The sequence below is a fragment of the Podarcis liolepis genome, assembly GCF_965112155.1.
Source record: "Podarcis liolepis genome assembly, chromosome: 7".
In the NCBI taxonomy this organism is placed as follows: Eukaryota; Metazoa; Chordata; class Lepidosauria; order Squamata; family Lacertidae; genus Podarcis; species Podarcis liolepis.
Window position 1 is genome coordinate 31399996 of NC_139561.1, and position 24799 is coordinate 31424794.

Genomic DNA, 24799 nt, shown 5'->3' on the forward strand with positions numbered 1-24799 from the left:
GTATGTTGAGATTCGTCCCTGGAAGCAGCACAATGTTTAGCTCCCCACTCCCTCAAAAAAAAGAGGGAGGGAGGGTGGGAGGGGAACAGCATCAAATTGTCCCCGTGATCTAGGTAAATTTTTGCTAATAGGGTTCAAGAAAAAACTTTGGTATGGAGCAATGCAGAAGAACGTGAGTTGTCGAGTCAACCTCTCCTGATTCACAGGGACATTTTTTAACACCCCCCCCTCCGAACTGCAGACGCCCCCCAAGAAAAGGCTCTGCGAGGTTTGGGGGCAGGTGCAGGGGAAGATCTAGGGCTGACGCGCTCTGCAAGTGAGCCGGTTATCTGAGGTTAAGGCCGAATCCGGACCGCGTCCAGCGTCTGCGCTGCTTTGCGCGAAGGTTGCTCCGGCCAAGTCCCGTCCCGTCGGGACAAGGAGAACAGTATCTGAAGAAGTGTGCATGCACACGAAAGCTCTTACCAATAACAAACTTAGTTGGTCTCTAAGATGCTACTGGAAGGGATTTTTTTATTTTGTATAGAATATAAGAATGGTAGAGTTGGAAGCGACCCTGAGGATCATAAAGGTTCAGGTGGGTTTGAAGCAAGCGACAAAAGCGTGTCATTTGTTGGTCTTTGTTTTGGTGCCACGGGAGAAGACGCGTGCGTGGGTTTTCCTCGGGGATTTGTCTCTCTAATGAAACAAAATCTCATTTTCCGACAGCTCCCAAGATCAGCTTTTGAGGGTTTTTATTTTGCTCCTCAAGGAGTGCGTGCGAGAGAGATTTGATCAATATGATTCTATGCCCCTTTCCATTCAAATGAATCCCAGTGCGGCTTACAAACGAGAACAGAAACATTAGAACATAATAGAACATCACAAATACACCAGGAGTCCTATAGAATTATTATTATTATCAATTTATTTGTACCCCACCAGTCTGAATGGATTGCCACAATCATCAGCCAAACAATTGCAATCCATAAAGCACTGTTAACAAAGCAACAACTGAAAAAAATAAGCCAAAGATCCCGTTTAAAGCAATAGTGCATATTATTATATGTTTAATCAATCAACGCAGCATAATCTATGCAACAATATTAACAAAATAGCAACCGAAAGAGAAATTGTCAAGTTCCTACACCGTTTTCCCGACTCATAATCTTCCACTCGATTTAGCTCATTAAAATCTACATCCCCCTAATGCCCGTGGCAGCAACTCCCTTCTGGAGGTTCCTGGGGCTGCAGGTGGGGCAGCAAAGGAGAAACCAAGCACACCCCCTCCATGGCAAACAGAGTACCCCCGCCACACATAGAAAGTGACCCCCGCCAAGGGAGAAGCCCAACAGGCACGAGTCCAGTGCAACTTCCTCCAGCCCAAGGCCAGCAGGACCAATGGTTGGAGCTGAGGGGAGCCAGAGTCCCTAGGAGCCCTTTGCCTGGCTGATCCCGGGCTGGCGAGGGATGCCGAGGCCGGTGGAGGGAGGGGATCCAAGCGGAGCCGAGCGCCCCACCACCACCTGCTTCGCCTGCCCCTGCTGTTCGTACAGCCCCCCCCCCCCAAAAAAGCGTCTCTGCACCCAGACGCGACTGTATGGTCCGCGTGTGCGTGTGAATGTGTCTACACGCGTCTATCCTTTTCTCTCTCTTTCTCACTGGACGCGCAAACTTGGAAATCGGAGGGGGTGGGTGGGTTACAAACACCACGACCTCCCCCGCCCCCCGCCATCCCCGGGCCGAGCCACCTCGGGCGCCCCGGGCTCCTTTCCTCGCACGGCGCATGCGCCTCCCTCCCTCCCTCCCGCTCCCCGTTGCCCCCTCCCCCGCAGCTGGGCGGCAGAGCAGAGCGGAGGGCTCCGGCGGCGGCGGGGGAGGCGAGGCGATGGCCGGGGAGAACCAGCAGCGGAGCCTCCGCAAGAGCATCGCGGCGCAGCAGCAACAGCCGGCCCCTCCCGCCCGGCAGGAGCAGCCGCAGCCCCCCGGGAAGACCCCCCAGCAGGGCGGCGGCGGAGGGAGCGGCAGCCGGGCGGAGGGCGCCGCCCCCCCGAGCAGCCCCGCCGGCGCCGCCGAGAAGGTCGCGCTCAAGAAGGAGATCGGGCTGGTCAGCGCCTGTGCCATCATCATAGGTCAGAGTTGGGGTGGGGGGAGAGGGAGGGAGGGGGTCGCCTCCCGGGGAAGGGGGCGTCGGGCAGAAACTCCGAGGAAAGTCTGTGCGGGAGCGACGGGGGCTCCTCGAGACTCTGCCCCCCCCCCACCTTGAGATCTATCTTGGCTCAAAAAGTGGGGGTTTGGCTGTGGGGAGGGGGGAGTCGGAGGATCGCGCCCTGCAAAGTGCTCTCCCTGCCCTTGGCTTTCTCCTGCGTTGTGGGGTGGGAATGGGGACCGGATCCGAGCTTCTTGGAGTAACGTCGGTGGCAGTGCCAAGCTTCCGCGGATCCCGGGCACCTGCTTCGCGGCAAACGCCGGAGGCACCTGTAGCCTACCAAAGGACTTTGTTGGTGGGCACGTGTGAATCGCCGCTTTGCCGTCCGTATGGATTGTGGTTTTTGTCCGGCTTGCCTTCCCAAAAGTTCGGGGGGGGGGATCCTCGTTGCTGAAAGCTCTGGGCGGCATCCTCGTTTCTGTTTCTCTGCCACCCCCCCATGCTGTCCTCACAACAGCCCTTTCAGGTTGGCTTGAGAGGGAGGGAGAAGAAGACTTTAGGCTGAGTTTGGAAGAGTGAGCTTCCTTGTGATTTGAACCCGTGTCTCATTGGCAAGCCTGACACTCTAACTACTATGCCACACTGCCTCTTTGGAGATCCGGTTTTGAAAGTGTCCAAGTGACAAAGTGCATTGTCCTGTGCACTTTTATCACCTGTGAGCAAGTGTGCCCTACTAATGTGCATTACTGGTCCACCTGCATTAAGAAGAAATCCCCCATCCCATCCCAAAAGCAAATGCCACGTTCAGTATATATCCCCCACCCCGCAAGCCCAGGACCACAGCAGGGAAGAAAAGGGTTAAATCCTCCCTCATTGTGTGCCCTGATCCTATTAATTACCACACACCTCCAGCTATTTGCTTTTTTAAATATAAAAATAATCCTGAATTTTTGCATTCTCTTTAACCTGTGGTTTGGCCCTGAGGGATGCTGGCCGTCGTGGGAACTTTGGTGTCCCAGAGGAAGGAAAATCCAGCTGCTTTTGTTGAGATGCCAGACACCTCCCTCTACCAAATCCAAAAGATAGGACAGGGCTTCAAGAAATACACCAGGATCCCAAGCTGGCTTCTCTTCTAGTATGTGCATCAAAACAGATTTAAAAACAAAACACCACAGCTTATAATTTTAAATCTATTCAAATCCCTCCATTTTAATAGAATTCAATACTACTGGAGAAGTGGGCAGGGGTGCTAACTTGGATAAAATATTGGGGGGGGGGGCAGGTAAGTGTCCGAGTGACCTGCCCCGCATAATCGATCACAAGATGCAGCACACACAAACCCCATTTGAATGACAATGCTTATCAACTTTGGGGGACGCCTGGCCCCCTCAAATATTATATTGTGGGAAGCAGAAGGGACCTTGGTTCCTAGTGGGGGCTTTTGAGGAACGGGACGAGGAAGAGAGAGGTCTATCCCCCCCACTTTCCTCCCTGGCCCCCCTCAATACTTCATCCACTAGGTGCTGGGATCCAAGAGAGACCCAGTCCAAAGGGCTCTGGGGCCACCATGCCAGGCTCTCTGGTGAGTCCTCTCAGCTAGCTGCAAGCTCAGGTCTGAAGCCAAACACTAGACATCAGAAGCAGCATTGCCTTGAGCCCGGCTTTGGCTGGGGAGGGCGGGATATAAATAAAAAAATATTGTTATTATTAAGTCAGATTCCAGTACAGATTTTTTGCCCTCGTGAATATTATTTTTATTTTTATTTTAACAAAGTAATAATAATAAAAAATAAAAACGTGCACCCCAACCCCGAGACCGTTCCGTTGCAACTATCTAGCCTCCCAAAATTTCAACACCTCTTGCCAGGCATCCCCAAACTCGGCCCTCCAGATGTTTTGGGACTACAACTCCCATCATCCCTAGCTACCAGGACCAGTGGTCAGGGATGATGGGAATTGTAGTCCCAAAACATCTGGAGGGCCGAGTTTGGGGATGCCTACCTCTTGCGATGGTTTGACCCCTTTCTGTTTTAATGAGATTCCAGCACAGTAATGTCCACTCTGACTGGCAGTGACTTTCCAGGGTCTCAGTCACGGGCTTTTCTCTTTCCCCATCACTGGCCAGGGACCTTCTTCCCGCTGAGCAAAGGATAAAAGGGTCTGGAAACCAAGCCTTATGAGGGACAGTTGAGGATGTTGGATAGATTTAGCCTGGAAAAGAAGAGGCAGAGAGAGGTTGGCATGATTCAAATATCCAAAGGGCTGTCACATGGAAGATGGAGCAAGCTTGTTTTCTGCTGCTCCAGAGGGAAGGACCATGAATGGATTCAAACAACAAGAAAGGAGATTGTGACAAAACCTTAAGGAGAACTTTCTGAAAGTAAGAGCTGTTTGACAGTGGAACGGACTCCTTCATTGCAGGTTTTTGAATAGAGGTCGGGTGGGCCATCAGTCAGGGATGCATAAGTTGTGATTCCTGTATTTCAGGCCGTTGGACTAGATGATGCTCAGGGTCTCTTCCATCTCTACAATGCTATGATTCCATAATTCAACCATTGAGCTTGGTCCTTCCCACCTGTGGCCAAAGACTGGATGGGGATCAGTCTGTGTGGGTTTGTTTTCAACCCAGGAGCAGCTGCATCCAAGATGAAGCTGGTCTATTATGGGTGGAGAAGGGAGGAAGCCCCCCACCCTCTGATCCCAAACTCCTTGCAATGGCCTCCTTGCAATGGTCTCCTGAACTTGCAACAAGGACAGTGTGGTGTAATGGAGAAGAGTCATGCATTAGGAATGGGGAGACCCATGCTCAGAGCCCTGCTAGGCCACAAAGCTGACTGGGTGACATTGAGGGCCAGTCACACTCTCTCAGCCCAACCTGCCTCAAAGGGCTCTGTCAGAGGAAACGAGGGGGAATAGGAAGCTGCCTTACACTGAGTCAAGACCGTTGGTCCATCTAGTGCAGTATTGTCTACACTGGCTGGCAGCAGCTCTCCAGAGTTTCGGGCAAGGAGTCTCTCCCAGGCGTCCCTGGATCTATGCCCCAACCATATAGACTTGCATGCAGGACCATTGCCCTGGCTCCAGTACACTCCCACCGCTGCTGCATGAAGCTGAAGACCCATGGGTGCTAGCCACAATCCATAGACAATCTGTAGTTTCTTAAGGAATACTCCTGATGGATTTGTTTCCCCTCAAACCAGCTTCCGTCCAATTTGAAAACACACACACTGTGGTTAAGCTGAGGTGCGCACAGTTAGGACAGTTGTTGGGCATGTGCAGATGATGGCTTCCTTGAATCGGAGTTTGTGGGGGTTGTTGAAGGCATGGGGAAAGGAGTCAGGTAATGTGCATCGAAGGAAGATTCTCTGGTGCGCAAAGGAGACTTGAAGTTCAGGGCAGGGGGAGGGAAAAGGACTTTGCTGTGTTTTACGATGCCAGGGTGGAAATAACTTAACTGCTGGTTTGGAAAGGAGTTTGCAAAGTGATGGGTGATACTAGATTAAGGAGGGCCTACCGTTCCTGCGCGGTCAGAGCCTAAGGCGGGGGGAAGTAGAATTTAAACCAAACGCGTCCTCTAAAAGTTCAGGAGACCAAAGGAGTCTTTGCTGTGTGCTGGAAGCCTATCAGTGCTGTGGTCCCTTGTGCCTCCAAGGCGAGGGAGCTGCACAACTGGGGTGCTGCCACTGAAAAGGCCCTGCTCCAGAGTATATGGAAATTTTATGCAAGTTTTGCTCTCTGTTGTGGCAATGCCTTCCCGCTCTTTGAGGATGCATAAGTTCTGTGGGTGTGTTCTGAATTGAGCCCTCATAGGGCTTGTGTCGGAAGCAAAGCTCTGTTTTCTGATACATCGAAAGCAGACATTGCATGGTTTGTGGGGAAACTCATGTTTTCTGCAAACTATAGTTTTTCCAGATCACATGTGGCACGCTATAGTTCACCACACACTGAGAAGGAAAGATGTCAGAGAGTGTAAGGGAGAGTTGTGTAAATATAACGTTCATTCACATGCCACGAAACATCTGGAGTAAGCTGGTGTCTCCCTCTGTGCTGTGAGAAGTTCCAGTGTCTCATTTCTCAGATTATCCACTGATGATGATATACCATACTGTTAAAAGCAGAAGAGACCCAGGAACAGTCCAGGCCTTGGTCATTTGGGAACCCTACCTGTAACATGCAGACCCAGGAGAGTGTGGTCTGGGTCATGCGATTGCTTCACATGGGTTGACAGCTGAATTGTCCACTGTTGTGGACTGCATAGTCTGAGCTGTGGCTGGATGTGGTTCAGGGTCTGCCGAGTCTCTGAGTCTTTAGCATAACCTCTCGTCCTTAAAACGCCCTTTTTCTTAAAACGTCCTTTTTTGCTCCCATTAGGACCAAAAGCTTTTAAGCAGCAGCTTAGGGAAAGCAGGGCTTCTGCATCATCCGAGGGAGGGAAATTAACAACAGGACTGTGGCCTATCAGGAATAGTAATCATCACCATCACTGTCATCTCCTTGAGTGACAGGAGCTTCCCAGGGCTTCTAGCAGAGGTAGGGATGGGGCAGAGATTTTGATTCAGTTTGCTTTGAACAGCATATCTAGGAAACCCACATGAGAAGCAAAACACAGTCAGGCTGTGAAAATAAATTAGAAAGATGCATTCTAAGAGGGGGTGTTGCTTGCAAAAATGGTTACGTCAGTCAAAACTGCAGACCAGAATGTGTCTGTGCTGAGAAGTTGGAACTGAAATGCAGGTGGAGAGTCTTTCCTATCTCTTGCAAGGAGCTGCCGCTGCTCCCTTGAAAGACACCCTCGCGAAAACCTTCCTGACTAGCAGCTCACCTCTGAGGTCCCAAAACGAGCCACACAGAAAGGAAAAGAACAAGGAGCTCTAATTAAGAGTTTCCTGGCAAGGGGAAAGGGGGAAAACAAACCAACATACATCACCATTTTCCTAATTGAGTCCCCGGAGGACACAGAAAACCATTTTTCTTGTCCATCCATGTGCCTTCCTGCCACAGCTGATCTTCGTCCAACATCAAAGACCCTCATCCTGGGTACAAAACCAAGGGGAGGGAGGGAGAAAGGAGTAGCCACCAACATATTCAGGGGAAGAATGAAGTGGTTTCTGATGGCGAGGAACAGGTTGACCTGCCCATGTCACTTTCCTCTTCCTCTTTGTGGGACACAATGGCATTCAGTCCTGGGAATATTAATTATGACCCCCTTTTTTGTTGTTCATTCAAAATATAGTTAACACCGCTGTGTCAGGGTATGGAGATATTTTGCATGGGGGAAACCGAGGGCAACCCAAGGTGATGCGTGGAGATGTGTGTGATATTAGTATTATGATTAATAAAGATGGCTGCCTGCCACGGATGCTTTTGTTTTTCATTCCTGGATTGCAGCGGGTTGGGCTAGATGACCCTTGGGGTCCCTTCCAACACTACAATAGCTTTGATTCGAATAACAATATTATTAGCAGGCACGTCAGAAAAGAGGGAGGGAAATCCGACGAACCCTGCTTCCTGGCTTACTATTTAATGGAGGCAACCAAAGGAATAAATAAGAACACAATTTGTTACCTTTCTGTCGCAGGGAAGCCAGGCATCTTTTCTGACAGAGGCTTTTTTCTTGAGAGCTTGACAGAGCATAGTGGTTACAAGCGTAAGCTGTGTAGCCCAGCAAGGCTCTGAGCTAAATTGTGCCTCAAATATGGACTTAGGAGGTGACTCGGTGCATGCCAGAATCTCTCAGTTTCACCTCCCTCTCCAGAAACACAGCAAAATGGGAATACAGTAATAGTACTGACATACCCACCCCTTCATTTTAAGACTGTCTTATATTTTTTTTTCAAAAAAGGGAACCATTGAGACATGGATTTCTGCAGTTTTTAAAAAGTTTGTTGATAAAAGAAAACATCGACAACAAACAGTGTAACGATCCAGACGACTTTCAAGAGCATTTTTGTAGGACAACTTACAGCTGTGTGAACTCGCCATCACTTGTGCAACACAGTGAAAATCTAGCTCAGAACGAATATTTTAATGCAACATGTGACTCAGTTCATACATCACACTAAACCATAGTTTGCTCTAACCATAGTTTAGAACCCAAGCAAGCCATGACTTGAGGTTCCAAACATACATGGTTGAGAGCTTCTTGTCTGCTTTGATTCCTCATCCACTCAGCAATTTCATTCCTCTGACACAGGCAAGCCTCTTGGAGGGGAAACGACCACCATAATTTTGGTCTGCCAGTTCGCACATCTAATGAAGCTGAGTGTTGAGGACATTCGGTTTCTGGAAACCAAAGGAGGGGAGAGGCCTCTTGTTCTAGAATCTCGCTTGCTGGTTTCCCACAGTTCAGAGCAGGATGCTGGACTAGATGGGTCATTAGCACAACCCAGCAGGCTCTTCTTCTGTTTTTATGACATTAAGCTAAACCATCATTATCACAAACCATGGTTTAAAGACACACACACACTCCCACCAAGCCTAGTTGGTGATGCTGGTCTGCCGGCACACCGCAATTTGTCTGTACACCTCAGAGCATAAGTTCTTTTCGCTTGTTCAATGAATGTTCATAGGGATTGCGAGAGCAGTCCCTACCTCCAACCAAGCATGAGCCAAACCCCGTGGTATGCACATGGGCCTCTCTCCAAGTGACTGGCTCCCCCACTTTTCAGAATTCTTTGTTGTACAGGCCCCTGCGATCCTCTCCCCCCTGCTCTGCACGGTTCAGGTACCGTTTTACAATTTGATTGACGGCTGGGGCTGATGGGAGTTGTAGTCCAAAACATCTGGACATCACTAGATTGGCAAAGGCAGCCGTAGCTTGCTTTCCCCTGCTTTTGATTCCATACTTGATTCCATATTCAAAGTAGTTTTGCTTTGTGTACAGCAACCTCTTAACATGTCTTCCACATCCAAGACTTCTAATGGAGACGAAGCTATTTTGAAGTCCCTTTTCTTGTGTAAAAGGTAAAGGGACCCCTGACCATTAGGTCCAGTCGTGACCGACTCTGAGGTTGTGCCGCTCATCTTGCTTTACTGGCTGAGGGAGCCGGCATACAGCTTCCGGGTCATGTGGCCAGCATGACTAAGCCGCTTCTGGCGAACCAGAGCAGCGCACGGAAAGGCCGTTTACCTTCCTGCTGGAGCGGTACCTATTTATCTACTTGAACTTTGATGTACTTTTGAACTGCTAGGTTGGCAGGAGCAGGGACTGAGCAATGGGAGCTCACCCGTCGCGGGGATTCGAACCGCCAACCTTCTGATCGGCAAGTACTAGGCTCTGTGGTTTAACCCACAGCGCCACCTGCGTCCCTCTGTTCTTGTGTAGTGTCACTCTATTTTGGGGTGAAAGCGTCTCTATATGTTTCTTTCTTGGGGTAGAGCATGAAACATAGGAAGATGCCTTACACCGAGTCAGACCCTTGGTCCACCTAGCTCAGTATTGTCCACACTGACTGGCTGCAATGGCTCTCCAGGGTCTCAGCAGGGGCTGTCTCTGAGCCCCACCTGGTGATACTGCTATTGGGAATTGAATTTAGGTGAATAGCAGGTGCTCTGTCACTGAGTGACAGCCATTCCAACAAATGTCCTTAGCCATGTTTGTGTGTTGTGTTTAAATAGTACAAGAATATTAAACACGTGATGAAAAGATTACGGTATGTCCTAATGTTTTGGCTATAGAATCCAATAATGAAAACACGCATCAATATTGATTGGACAACTAATCAACGAGCTGACCTTTTCACTGGCCAGTTCTGACCTTTTATATGTGAGGCCTTCAGGATAACTTGTTTGCTTTGCATTCTGCTCATTTATTACTTTTATTTATTCATTGCATATATACACCACATTTTTTTCCAAGGAACTTATGGTTATTCCCTTCCTCCTTTAATCCCCAAAACAACGCCATGAGGGAGGTTAGGCTTGTAAATTATTCATAGCATGATAGCTCTGAGAAACTGGAAAGAAATTTGCTGCTCTTGTTGAGAGGATAAGACCAAAAATTATTTATTCATTTACATGTCATTACTTTTACTTAATACAGTGGTACCTCGGGTTTAGTACTTAATTCGTTCTGGAGCTCTGTTCTTAACCTAAAACTGTTCTTAACCTGAAGCACCACTTTAGCTAATGGGGCCTCCCGCTCCCGCCGCACCACCGCTGCACGATTTCTGTTCTCATCCTGAAGCAAAGTTCATAACCCGAGGTACTATTTCTGGGTTAGTGGAGTCTGTAACCTGAAGCGTATGTAACCTGAAGCTTATGTAACCTGAGGTACCATTGTAATTGCTTTTATAATCCACTAAGGAGCTCAAAGTGGCCCCTCTCCATAGTACATGCCAGTAACCCTGTGAAGTAGGTTAGGCTGAGAAAGAATGACTAGCCAAAGGGCACCTGTGGGGAGATTTGAACCCTAGTCTTCACCAGGTCCTTGCCCAATGCTCTAACCACTATACCACATTGTTTTTCAAGTTCAAACACCAGCTTGATCCCTGCAACTCCTTTTCAAGTTGGGGCTGGGCAGAAAACACAAATACAACCCAGTGTGCTCCCTGCCTTGAGCGCTGAGACATCAGGCTCAAAGTCAGTATACACGTTCAGGACCATGTTCTGTGCTTCAATCTTACTTGCCCATTTTTCAGGGATTCAGGAAAGGTGTAAGAGGCAACGCAGAGCAATATTCTCCTTTATAGATGCTGAAATGAAAGGGCCCCATTCTAACGCTGAATGCAAATGTGGTGTGGTGGTTAGAGTGTTGAACCCAAGAGACCAGGGTTCAAATCTCTCCACAGGTGTGAAGCTCACTTGATGTGTCCTCAGGGGCCAGTCACTGCCTCTCAGCCTAACCTAACCTAGCTTGCAGGTTTGTTGTGGAGATTAAATGAGGAGGAGGACAATCTACGCCATCATGAGCTCCTTGGAAGAAAAGGGAGGGTTTAAATGCAACAGATAAATAAATAAATTGTCATGGAGGTTAGGAAAGATGGGGAAATATATTATATTTGCTACAGTCGGACCACACCCTAGTTTTAGCACAACAAGCAAGCCTGATTCTGAGGCTCATATCCACCTGCCTGCCTCCTCCCCTTATCCAAACAGGCAAATGATGGTTTGCACTTGCCTGTCTCGCAACCATGGTTTGTTGTTACGTCTGAATGCAGCCGGTGTGGCCTTTGCCTTGAAGACTAACAAATTAGCATGAAAAGGACCAGTTTGACACTCACAACCCTCTGGTCCTAGTTTGTGGTCCTAGTTTAAAGGTATGCAGTGGCCTTAGCAAACCATTGTTTGCTGTGTTTGGATGCTAACTGCGAATGTTTCTCATTCCAACCCCTCGCATGTGACACTAGGGAGAAGCAATGAAGGGAACTGCAAATCTGAAAGAGTCATAGAATCATAGAACTGTAGAGTTGGAAGGGACCCCGAGGGTCATCTAGTCCAACCCCCCGCAAAGCAGGAATCCTGCCCATAGCCGTTCCTGAGTAGGAGCTGACTCTTTGTGTCACATGACCTCTATGCAAAGTTGCCCATGCATGGTTTGATATTAAATCTGAAGGTAGCTTCAGTCTCCTTGCATGTATGTACATGCGCACCAGATATAAGATGTAAACAACAAAACAGGTCAGGCATACAAAAACTGGTGCAAAGGCCGCTTTGTTCGTGCCAGGAAATTAAGAGATGAAGGCTAGCCATTTAGATCACGATTTTATGTTACAAATGTTCACAATTTCTGAACCTTGAGATTTTGGACCAGACTTTCCTGGGTGCAATGTGTAGGCATCTGAGCTGCTAAACTGTTGTTACCCAACATGGCTGCCCTTGCAAGTGTTACTTTCTGGCCTCCTCCTCTCCTCTGGAATACAAATTGTCACCACGTAGATACTGCAACATCCATGGGTGTTTTCAGGAACTGAGGGCTTATAGGTTCCATTTACTTGGTTACAATATAATCGTTGTACATTGTTTGCTCCTGCAAATTTCCCAGGGGGAAATCTATATACGCCAGAAGTTCAAGACAAGGCCAGATTATTGCATAAGGCTCACTGCTGGCTGAGGAAGGAGGCAGGGCTGTGTGTTTCCTGGGAGCACAGAAAACTTGTTGAATGCGGTTTTAGCTGCAGAATTGCATTTCTTAAAAACTCCAGGTTTCCCTTGAAGCAGTGTGGAAGCCCTCACTGGCTGCATTCACAGGTAACAGGAAGCCAGACTTTCCGGCAAATTGTGATTTATTATAAAGAAGCAGCAAGCTAGCCCCTGCTGCCAGATGGCGCCTGCTTTGCTCTTCCTTTGGCGTGAGTGGGATAAACCAACCATTGTGCCTTGGCTCCCCATTGAATCAAACCCAGGGACTGTGGTTTGTTTCTTCCTCACAGGCCACAATCGCTGGCCAACCTTGAGTAAAGGTTTGTTGCCAGCTGACGGAATGTGGCTTGCAAGGGAGCAACAAACTATGATCCCTGGTTTCGACATAGTAGGATGTTCCTCCTCACTCTTAACCTGGCAGAGCAGGGCACTTATACCACGTGTCCTGGGTGGAAATCAATCCAGCAAATGTGGCTGTTGTTTCTGTCCGTTTGCAAACAATACATTCCAGAGTGCGTTTCTTTCCTATTTGCATTGTGTTTCTTTTGTAATAAGAGGCATGGGGTAGACACATTTAATGATGATGCAGCTAACATCATATATGTAATAAATTGCATCAGTTACATAATTTTGCCACAGCAGACAGCGAGTAACACATTTTTTGTGTGGAAGACAAACTGTGTCAGAATGGAAGCAGTGCTGCCTGCAGTGAATAGGCAGTGAGGTAGAAAACGCCTTCTCCTTTCCTTCATCTGGAGGTATCACAACCGGAGGTGTCTTGTAATATTTGATTTACCGATATACTAGCAAGGCAGAGCACTCCAGAAACTAATCTCCCTGCAGCAAGCAACAAAACCAATGACCCTGAACAGGATTCTAAGGAAGCAACTGGGCGTTTGTGGATCTCCTTTCCATCTAAACTCAGAGCTCAAATCTTCCAGCTCTCTGACTCAATTTTGGACCTCACACCAAACCTTGATTAAGAAAGGTTTAGCTGTGGTTTAGTGTGCAGTCTTCATTGACAGGTGACAGTTTGCTTTGGCCATGAAACCACTTGTTGGCATGATGCTTAAATTGACAAACCACAGTTACAACCATTTCTCTGCACCTGAAGATGGGAATGCCGGGCAGATGAAAACTGAAAGCAGACAAGGGGCTCTAAATCATGGTTTGCCTCCGTTTGGAAACTCAAACCATGGTTTGGGCTCTAAATTGTGGGGCTAGTACAAACCATTGTTTGATATGATGTCTGAAATGAGCCACTGAAAAATTAGGGTGGAAACACACATAAATTATACAGGATTCAGCTTTCCTTCTTGCAGAATCCTTGTTATGATGCTCATGGGAATTCAGGAAACGAGAGTAGGAAGGAAGAAGCTTCTTAATGAATGCTGTGATTTCACTGCATAAAATGTATTGGGATTAGACCAGGTAGCTGCCAAATTTAAAAGAGTGGCCATGATCAAGATAAAGTTAAGAACTGCTGGTTTATTTCATTACTATCCTGCTTTTTCTTTAGAGAACTTGAGGGAGGTACACACAGCGTTTTTGAGACAAGTCTGCTATCCAGGCCATAGCTAGGCTCATACTGGCTGAGCTTGGCTGTCTCATGCTTTCAGTGGACAGACTCTGGGATCACTTCCATTATATTTTGGGCCTCATTCATTTCAATGGGGGATGAAACCCCTGCTTAAAGCTTTTCCACTGACATCAATGGGACTTACAGGTGCTTTGCTTTGGCTGGATCATGCCCAGCAAATTTTAAAAGGGGAATGAAACTGTGAGATGCCACTAGTTTCAATATGCTTTCTATAATTAAATATGTGCATTCGCAGTTGGGGCAGCTTTGCGAAGAGCCCGCAAGTTCCAAGAGGTTTAAGCGCTGCGCTTTGCTGCGAAAGGAACTCGCTACCTTAGCAACACATTAATATTGCAAAGGAAAATACTGCAAAAGGTTCAAAAATGCAGGGAACCCTGTGGGGAGAGATCAGCTTTGCTGTTGAGTCTGCACAGCTATTAGCCTGAAAGGTTTCTTCCTTACTCTTCCATAAAAGCCGCCACCATGTTTTGGAACAGGACTGCATACCCTCCAATATCTCTCCAATGAAAATAGGGACACCCTATTCCATGGGTAGGCAAACTAAGGCCTGGGGTCGGATCTGGCCCAGTCACCTTCTAAATCTGGCCCACGGATGGTCCAGGAATCAGTGTGTTTTTACATGAGTAGAATGTGTCCTTTTACAGTGGTACCTCGGGTTAAGTACTTAATTCGTTCCGGAGGTCCGTTCTTAACCTGAAACTGTTCTTAACCTGAAGCACCACTTTAGCTAATGGGGCCTCCTGCTGCTGCCGTGCCGCTGAAGCACAATTTCTGTTCTCATCCTGAAACAAAGTTCTTAACCTGAAGCACTATTTCTGGGTCAGTGGAGTCTGTAACCTGAAGCGTATGTAACCTGAAGCATATGTAACCCGAGGTACCACTGTATTTAAAATGCATCTCTGGGTTATTTGTGGGGCCTGCCTGGTGTTTTTACATGAGTAGAATGTGTGCTTTTATTTCAAATGCATCTCTGGGTTATTTGTGTGGCATAGGAATTCGTTCATCCCCCCCCCTCCCAATATGGTCCGGCCCCCCACAAAGTCTGAGGGACAGTGGACTGGCCCCCTGCTGAAAAAGTTTGCTGACCCCTGTGGCCTATTTCATACTAATACTAATAATAAATAATTTTATTATTTTTACCCATCTGAATGGGTTGCCCCAGCCACTCTGGGTGGCTTCCAGCCTATATAAAAACATATGGTAATAAAACATTAAACATTTTTAAAACTTCCCTATACACGACTGCCTTCAGGTGTCTTCTAAAGGCTGTAGTGTATAGTTACTTATCTCCTTGGCTCGGGGGGGTGGGGTGGCGTATAATTCCATACCCTCCAACATTTCTCCGATAAAAATAGGGACATTCTAAGGAAAAGGGATACATTCTGGGATCAAATCAGAAACCAGGACGACTTTTGCAAATCTGGGACTGTCCATGGAAAATAGGGACAATTTGGGGTTGTGTCATGATAGACATCTTTTTGTACACAGTTTTGACCAATGTATACCTTTTTGCAAGCAATTTCCTCTACTACAATACACCATAATGAGTTTTAACATTCATCAGCAGAGAAAGAACCTTTCGCAGTGCTGAGTGAGTGGCTAAGAACGTAGGAACAACAATAAGAAGAGCCCACTGGTTAATCAGGTCAATGGCCCATCTAGTCCAGCATCCTGTTCTCACAGTGGCCAACCAGAGGCCTCTTCTGGGAAGCCTGCAAGCAGGATTCGAGCACAAAGCCTTCTCTTCTTCTGGGGTTTCCAGCAACTGGTACACAGAAGCATTTCTGCCTTCTTCTGTGACCATTGTGGCTAGTAGCCATCAATTAACCTCTTGGAAGTGATGGCTGGCCTGAGAGTCGGGGTGAAGAGGACTGCCCCTCATTTCATCTGCGAAGTCTTTGGGGTCAGCTCCAGCTTTCGGAGGGCCTTTGGGCAAGTCGTTTTCCCTCAGTGAGTCCAGGGGACTCTTCTTGCCAGGGGGTTCTTCTTGGCAGACACCTGACGGGGGGGCTCTGCTGGTATTGTTTGTTTGAGCCCAGATTCCTTCTCCCGCTGCGCAGATTTGCTTTTGCCGATTGAGCTCCCTTGCATAACACCCCAGAGTGTGGCGAGGAGATTCTCCTCCGTCTGGCTGTGCGAGGCTTCGATTTCGCCTAATGAAATGCAAGCCGCATCACCTCACACTGGCAAGACAGAAGGAGCAGGATGTCAGGAAGGGAAGAAAGGCAGAGGACTGGGAGGAAGTTTTGTCTGAAGGGAGGAAAAAATCAGAACAGACAAGCATGGAACGGAACACTGAATAGGATGCCCAGCTGCCAAAGACAGCCATAGTTCCTGGGCCTTGTTGAAATAAATGGGTACAACAAGGTCAGGCAGAAGGTAAATTATGCTCTGCTAGGAGACCACCTAGCGCAATGGTTCTCAGACTTTTGGGGGGGTCCCGTCCTCCCCGTTCCATAAACTCATCCTCTGGGCCACCGACCTCATATTTTAAAAAAAGCATTATTCACAAGAATAGTTTGCATGACCCAATAAGGAACATAAAGACACAATTAATTCAAAACAGTAACGAATAATTGCACATTTGTTCCAAATCCATTTAAAACTCTTTAGTTTGATTAATTCAACGAAACTAAGGAACTTGATCCAGCAATACCAGCTTTTTGAAGTCTGATGGTGATTTGCCACTCGGCTGCTCCCAGTGCCCCCAGGGGGTGGGGCCACTGATTTTGGGAGCCAGTGACCTAGTGCTTGCTGGGATTCTTGCAAGGAATTCTGGGACTCGCCTCACTCAAGAAGGTGCATCTTCGCTTTGTAAGCAAAGCGCAGACCACAGGTCACTTAACGCAGGCGAGTTGTGCATCTTTTCACTGCTAAGAGATCCTCTGCTTGGCAAGCAGATCTAGTGGGTGCCTTTTCCATACCACTGCTAAATTCTCTGCCACCTCATTTTCCTTCTCTCAAGGGGCTCCTTCTTCATCTCTCCTCAGTTCCAATACAGACATTAGCTCTGGAAGAATGTTGACTCTTCTCCCCATTATAGGAGGGATTTGCTGATCTAGGGGGCTTTTACTGTGATTGCTTTCCCCTCCTCTTCCAGGCTTGTCAAACTTCTTTTCTTTTCCTCATCTCTTGTAATTTTTTCTCCCGTTCACAGCAAACTTCTAACTCCTCCCGCAATTGACGGTTTCTTTAATCCTTCCTTTTACTTGCACTTTCTCCCGTAACAGCTTCCCTGTTTTAGCCTGTTCCTTTCTATTCTCCTTTCACCATTTTAAAAAATATTAACCTTCTGCCTCTTTCTTAAAAAAAAAATATTTTTTTTTTATCAACAACCAAAACACAAACAGTGAAACCCCCCCCCCCAGGTGGCTGATACATTGCATATACGTAATCAATAATGACATATTCAAACCAACCATATGTACAATTCTGTATACCTTAACACTCCTCCCTCCACAAGGTTTATTTAACTTTTAACATTTTAATTGCCCCAGATTGTTCAAACCTACCCAAATAATTCAATATCTTCTCAAACCAATCCTCCTCCTCCTCACTGACCTTAAACCCTTTCATTTTATGTATCTTCACAGTTAGATATTCTAAGATTATAATATTGCACTGCAGTTCTCACCTTGGAGAAAGAGGTCCTCTCTCCCTGACTCTCAGCTTCCTTCCCCCAGCACACGAGGCATTGGTCCAACCCAAAGGCATTCAAGGGCTAGGTAGGTTGTGGCACTGAGGCCCACTGTAAAGTGGTCTGTGGACCCCTGTGCTCTCCAGCAGGCCCCCACCTGAAAGATACTAGCCCTGGAGTAGTTTTGCTCCTCTATCAGGGCCGTCTTAAGCATATCTGGAGCTGTGGTGCTAAGATCCCTTCGCCCCCCCCCCCCGTTTCCCAGAGTTGTCAACCTTTTATAAGGGGGGGGGACCCCAAAGTTGTTGACTTTTTTTTAGGGAGCTGACACCGCGCTTACGCATTGTCTCTAACAAGCCCTGGCTTAGAACAAATGAGAATAAAATGAAATAAAATGAAAAGGCAGAAGAAAATCCAGTGAAGTCCTCAATTCCAAAGCAAGACTCATTCAAGACCCAGCAGTTCTTCTAACTCATCCTCATGATTCAAATCACCACATATCAAAAACTTAAAGCAATCGCCAGTTTGTTGTTCTTTAAATAAATTAATAAAGACACAGACAATGAAGTTCCCGGCCAATTTGTGTTTTCAGTACAAAACTGACGTTTTCAAATTTTGTGGGGGTGGGGTGGGGTGGGGGTGTAAAGCAGTGACATCCTGAACCTAAAAAGGACCCAAAACTTGGGTCACCAAGGCTGCAGCCTTAACTGCACTTACCTGAGAGTAAGCCCTGCTGAATCTAATAGGACCTTACTTCTGAGAAGACAATAGGACTGCAGCAAGAAACACAGTTGGGAATTATGGCTTTCTCTTTTAAGTCTCAACCAGAGGAAAATGTAATATTGGAGATTAGGGAGAAAGGAATATGAGCAGATTGGGGGGAGGGGGCTGATGAGAGACCAAAAACCACAGGTAGCAAGACAAGGCACACTTTCTGGGGAGCAAGTCTCACACGCAGTTGCTTGGGGCGAGGGCAGCAGAGGGACCATAGCTGGGTGGTGCGTGTGTTTTTTTCAGGAAAACGTAGAATTGGAAGGGACCCTGCGGGTCATCTAGCCCAACCCCCTGCAATGCTTTTTAGCTTGCATTGATCTCAAAAACCTTCAGTGCCTTTTATTTTTGTTGGATAGGCAATTAACAGGCTTGTTTTACAAATAAGGGAGAAGGAGCGTTGCTGGCTTGGTTTGGTTTGCCTTTGTTCTAGTTTTTAGCATGTGCTTAGTACCGTAGTTTCAGGCTGTGAGCTGCCCTGATATCTATGGGTGGAGGGCAGTACTAGTACTAGTACTATTATTATTATTATTATTATTATTATTATTATTATTATTAATAGTGATGATATTTTTTGTAGGGCTTGGAGTGAGTGGGTGATGGCCAGCTGCTGGAATGAATGGGGTCGGTGCTAAATGGTCTGGTGTGCTTTACAACCCCTAGGGACCTTGTTGGTGGGGTGGGGTGGGGTGGCCGGAGAAGGAGCCCATCCCCGAAGAAGAAGAAGAAGAAGAAGAAGAAGAAGAAGAAGAAGAAGAAGAAGAAGAAGAAGAAGAAGGAGGAGGAGGAGGAGGAGGAGGAGGAGGGAGGAGGCTTCCATTCCCTGGGATAGAGTTGCCCATAACATTAAACACAGGGTACGATTCCAGGGAGGGAGAGAGAAACCAGGGCAGCAGGTGCTGCTACTCACGGCTCGAGCTACATAGGGGGCAAATGGGGGGGGTGACTCTCCTCATCTTCTTCTTCCTTCCCACTTGAATTGCCCTCCTCCCTCTTCCCACAGGGCAGGTGGACGAGAGAGAGAGAGAGAGAGAGCGCTGCACGTCAGCCAACCATATAGTTGGTGGGGCGCAGCTTCCACCCTAAGCTTCTGCAGGGATCGCTCTCCTCCCGCAGAGGCTTGGGAAGGAAGCTGCATACCCGCCAGCCATATGGTTGGCAAGGCGCAGCTGGCGGGTGCAGGGAAAGGGGAGGCCGCCCGCAAAGCTGCACAGCTCCTCCACTCGCTGGGGCGCCCTGAGAGGCCAGCGCCCTGGCGCAACGAACCACTAAGCCCTATGGGAAAGGCGCCTCTGTCCTCTATATCTGGGGTTCCAGGTTCTTCAGTTCCAAGACATTTCATTATAATCCTCAGCAGGGGCAACAAGTTGATCAGCCTGATCCATGAGGTGATGCCTTGCAATACTGTAGGATTGCGGAGGTGGGGGAGGGGAACGCGTGGATTTCTCATACCCCCTTTCCAAGCTTTTGCTTTCAGAAAACTTCTACATAAAAACCACATCAGCGAAATCATTAAAGGCTCAGTTGTAGGTGTGTGTGTGTGTGTTAATAAAGAAAATGCGTTTCTGCCCTGCAGCCAAATAACTTCTTTACAACTCAGTGGCAGTTTAAAGAATAACGTTTTTGTATTAAAAATAAATAAATCTTAAAACCAATTTTTAAAAATCTTTAAAGTTTGGTCATAACATAATGCGATTAGAAATTCCTACCTCAGTAAAATCCAGGAGGAATGCTGGAATTATAGCTCAAGCAAAAAAACAAAACAGAAAAAACCGCAAGCAAAAAAACCACCCTCTCTTGTCCCATGTTTTGCTCCTGCAAAGAACTTGTGTGAGGAACGTAAGAGTTGGAGTCAGAGAGAATCTGCTCCACTGTTTTGACCCAGTAAAACTATGTTCTGTTCTGCTGGACTTCCTTCACCCCATCCTGCAGGCCAATTCCAGTCTTGGTGGGCTCCCCACTGCATCAGTGCTCCCCCCCCCCAGCTGTGGGATTACATAATATGCCACCATTCAACAATTTCCACCATGCCCCTCAGCACCCCAAAGTTTGGAAGACAGGAGATAGGAAGATGCCTTATACTGAATCAGACTCTTGGTCTATCTAGATTAGTATTGTGTACTCTGACTGGCAGCAGCCCCCGCCCCGCCCCCCGGGGTTCAGGCAGGGTGTCTCTCCCAGGTCTAGCTGGACATGCTGCTGGGGATCGAACCTTTTGCATGCAAAGCATTTGCTCCATCCACATTGACCCTGAAAAGACCAAATTATCCTGTTTGGATTTCAGGGTGGCTCCTCCATTTGCTCATCGCCAGTCCTTGTTGCCGCCAAGAGGACATGGCATGTTACATAAGGCACAGGGAATTATCCCTTCTCAATTAGACCCCTGGGCGCTGAACCGGGGCCTGCTTAGTTCAATGCCCGGTAGCAAAGCAAAGACGGGCTTATGTAAAGTTTGTTTTGTTTCGGCCACTCGGCCCTCAGAGTAAACCTGGGGTGCCCTCATCAAATTTAATGAGCCTGGGGTTGAACTGTGGGCACAATCCAGCCCCAGCCCAGGGCTGCGGTCCTGGGCACACCGAAGCCAGTGGGATATCGTGCCCAACAAAGCAGCCCTCAGCCTCGGCTGAAGTAGGCCTCCTCTCTTGGAAGAATGGCTTGGTTCATCATTGGTTTCTGGAAGCAGGTGAGGGACCCTTGAAATTGTCCCTCAACTAACTTGGACCACAGACTGAGCAGGCTCCCAGCTCGCCCTGGTCACCATCCTCCCCCATTTACAGTGAAATGTATTGTATTTCTGTTTAAATTAGGGCAATTACTTCTCCATTTACATCTATGCATGCAAATTAGACTAGATGTGTCCTCTTTCGTCCTCTAGTTTCTAATGGCTGCCCTTTGCTTTCCCATAAGGCATTGCCAGAAAAAGGATATCCATTAGAAACTAGAGGACTGACTCTTTCTTCGCTTGCGGCAGAGTTGGGTGCCTGTTTCCATTACTGCCATTGTTTCAAAATGATCCCAACCTTAAGAGTAAAGCATACCCTCCAACATTTCTCCACTGAAAATAGGGACGTCCCATTCCATAAATGATAATTTTACTGTTTATACCCCACACATCTGACTGGGCTGCCCCAGCAGCTCTGAGCAGCTTCCAACATAAGAAAACATTAAACTTTTTTTTTTAAAAAAACTTCCCTATACATGATTGCCTTAAGATGGCTTGGTGGTTCGGATAACTCCATACCATACCCTCCAACAATTCTCCAGTGAAAATAGGGATATCCTAAGGAGAAGCGGGACATTCCAGGATCAAATCAGAAACCAGGATGGCTTCTCTAAATCAGGGACGTCCCATGAAAATAAGGACACTTGGAAGGTTTGGTAAAGCTGGTCCGTATTAACTCGCCACCATCGTACAGGCCATTCTTGTCTACTATGAAATATCACTGTATATTTATGCCTTGGAATTTAGGTGTAGCTTGCAGGCTCTGTTTCATTTCCGTTTGTTCACTGTCGCCTCTTAGCACGTGCCCCATATATATGGGAACTGCACACCACCAAACCCTATCCCAAAATAATGCTGACTTTTGCATGCAGTTGCATCCCTATCCAGTTCTGGGAAATGGAAGGAACAATGAGATAGGCCTGTGAAATAGTTCAAGGGAGACGGGCAGGAAGTTGCCACCTGGAGAGTGGACTGAGCAGGCACTGACACAGGGCCCCCAGGCCACAGTCTCCTCCAGCCCCCCATGACGAAACAGAACGCGTTCCTTTTTTAAAAAAATGGTGGTAATTTGCATCTATACCTATAGAATAGAGCGTGCAAATTTTGTCGTGATGCGATTTCTCTTTCGGCCATGTTAAAGTGGCCACCCTTGAGGAATGCTGTTCCAGGTGAGACACGTCAAGTCTTGATACTTTGATGTGCTTGGTTAAAATGCAGCTGTTTAAAAGGAGGTTATTATCCGAGCATTTTTCTCTTTTTTGTGTTACATTAATGCTGCTCTCTTTAGATCTTCAGGTATTTTAGGAGTCACTGTTCTTTCTATTTGCTAGGGTTCTTGGCTGATTGTGTTAATGCTGTTCAACTGTTGTACACACACACAGAGAGAGAGAGAGAGAGAGAGAGAGAGAGAGAGAGAGAGAGAGAGAGAGAGAGTTGATGTGTAAAACTGGTGTGCGTGTGACATGATAGCTCAGTTGCTAAAGCATGGCACTCTTAATCTCAGGTTTGTGGGTTCAAGCCCTACATTGGGCAAAAGAGTCAGTTGGACTAGATGACTTTTGTGTTCCTTCCAACTCTATGGACTCGGCTACATTAGTAAAAAAACCAATGATTTGAATGCACTATAAACATGCAACACCAGATGGCACCAGAGAGCAGGAACTTTTTATATGTGTTTTTCTGTAGGGTTTTTTTTATTTTGTTATAACGATCTAATTTCTGACTTATTTATAGTGTTCATCCCACCCCCTGTGTATAGATCCACCTTATGATTCTACATTTTATTATTGTAAAACCACATTGAATTCATTTTGAGAAAAGCCCAGGGGCGGGAACCCTGTGGCCCTCCCGCTGCCTGCTAGGACTGGTGAGAGTTGTAGCCCAACAACATGTGGGGTGAGCATTGATTTCCCATCCCTGATCAGAGTTTCTTCAAACATAAACAGATGAAGTGACATTCATTTTCTCTGCACACGTCATTCAGACATGCACATTCTTGTGCGCATGACTTGGCCAGAGAAGTGCAACTGAGAAGTTCGGAGATGTGCAGATTTGAAAGGATGGAGGTTGCGTTTCAGTCCATGGATTGTTTCAGAAAGCATGGGCTATGTAGTTTCTCCTTGAAATGCGAAATGCGTGACATTTCTTTCCCATCTCAGGATGCTTTGGGAAGTACAAGACATTAGTGTGCCCCACCTCCCTAAGCTCACACTACAGTCCCCTCCCAGAAGTGGCAGCTCTTCACATGTCAGGAGCTGTAGTCTGAAGCATCCTGAGGGCACCGGCTTGGGAAGGTGGCCACAATAAAGACATTGCCTTTAAGATGCTGCAGGATCCTGAGGGTGCTTCCAGACAGAGTTAATGTTGTACATGGGGGTTGTTCAGATACAGTGGTACCTCAGGTTAAGTACTTAATTCGTTCCGGAGGTCCGTACTTAACCTGAAACTGTTCTTAACCTGAAGCACCACTTTAGCTAATGGGGCCTCCTGCTGCTGCCGCGCCGCCGGAGCCCGATTTCTGTTCTCATCTTGAAGCAAAGTTCTTAACCTGAAGCACCATTTCTGGGTTAGCGGAGTCTGTAGCCTGAAGTGTATGTAACCTGAAGCGTATGTAACCTGAGGTACCACTGTATTGCAAATGGGTCATTGGGAACAGGTTTCATTTATTTATCTGATTTGCCCTGGAAAGGGTAAATCTGGATTAAATGGGGGAGGGGAATACAAACTGGCATTTTTATGCCAACGATGTCATTTGGAAAGTGCAATAAAACTAAAATAACACTGCAGGCATGAGGCGCAGCATCCTACAAGAGGCGCCTGCCTGGATCACCCTTGGATGCTTTTTTTGAAGGAAGATATGGGTTAACATCATGTTTAAGCCTCTGAAGGTAGATTAGATAGTTGCGGGTTTTTATGTACTTGTTCCTGTTTTCATTTCTAATATACAACAAGCAATAACAACAGTAAAGAGAAAAGAAAAAAGCAAGAAGTGAAAAAGAAGGTTACGAGGAGAGAGTGGTCCTATTTGAAAAATAGCATTATAATCCTTCATAAGCACATTATCCAAGAGTGTTTTTCCACAGGAGTCCAGGAGAAGAGGGCGGCTGCCAATCACATTCCCTTACTTTAACCTAGATCAGAGAGTTGGCTAAGGTGCTTTAAAAGCACACAACATGATGGACGCCACTCCTGGTTAGGGAGATTTTAATTCTCCTTCGTATTGCATGTTGTGTGTTTTGAGGGAAGCTGCAGTTGTCCACTGAGTCGCAAGAGTGAAATGGTACTTCTATCCTGCTGGAAACTATAGAATCTCCCCCACCCCCCGGCATAAGAGCACACCCCGAAACACACTGCGTGTGTCATAGATTAACGGTGCCACCGAGGCTAAATGGGTGTACTTGCGTGACTAGGAATTCTGGAGCGGATCACCTCAGTTCTCCTCCACTTTGGCAGGGCTACAGGGCTCGTGTTTTCACATGAATGAATGGCTCTTGAACGATTTGTGGCTGAATTTCTCAAAGTTGTTAGGAACAAAAAGGCTTTTCTTTAGCATCGAGGGTACACAGCTACTGGGTTTGCCTATTTCTTCACCCGCCTGCCCCCCCAGCCTGGCGCACCGAGGAGAACATGGTTGCCGCATTTTAAGACACTGGGAAGTTCATTCATTTATCACATCCTGTTATTAAGATCAACCCTCTCTAATACCTCTTTCAGTGAAGTGGGGAAATGAAGATGGAGGCTCAGTTCAGACATCATGCCAAACCACAGTTTACACTAACCATGGTTCAGACTCCAAACCATGGTTTGAGTTTCACAGGTATACAGGAAATACTACACTTTAGAGCAGCTTTGGTTCGCTCT

General features: G+C 47.2%; 1 protein-coding gene across 1 annotated transcript in view; it reads left to right on the forward strand.

The window, feature by feature from the left end:
- The first annotated feature begins 1829 nt into the window (after positions 1–1829).
- Positions 1830–24799, forward strand: part of SLC7A10 (solute carrier family 7 member 10) — a 43946-nt gene continuing 20976 nt past the window's right edge. Inside the window, 1 exon segment of the mRNA XM_083512443.1 lies at positions 1830–2111. Within this exon segment, the coding sequence (XP_083368569.1) occupies positions 1868–2111 (244 nt within the window). The 5' untranslated portion in view covers positions 1830–1867.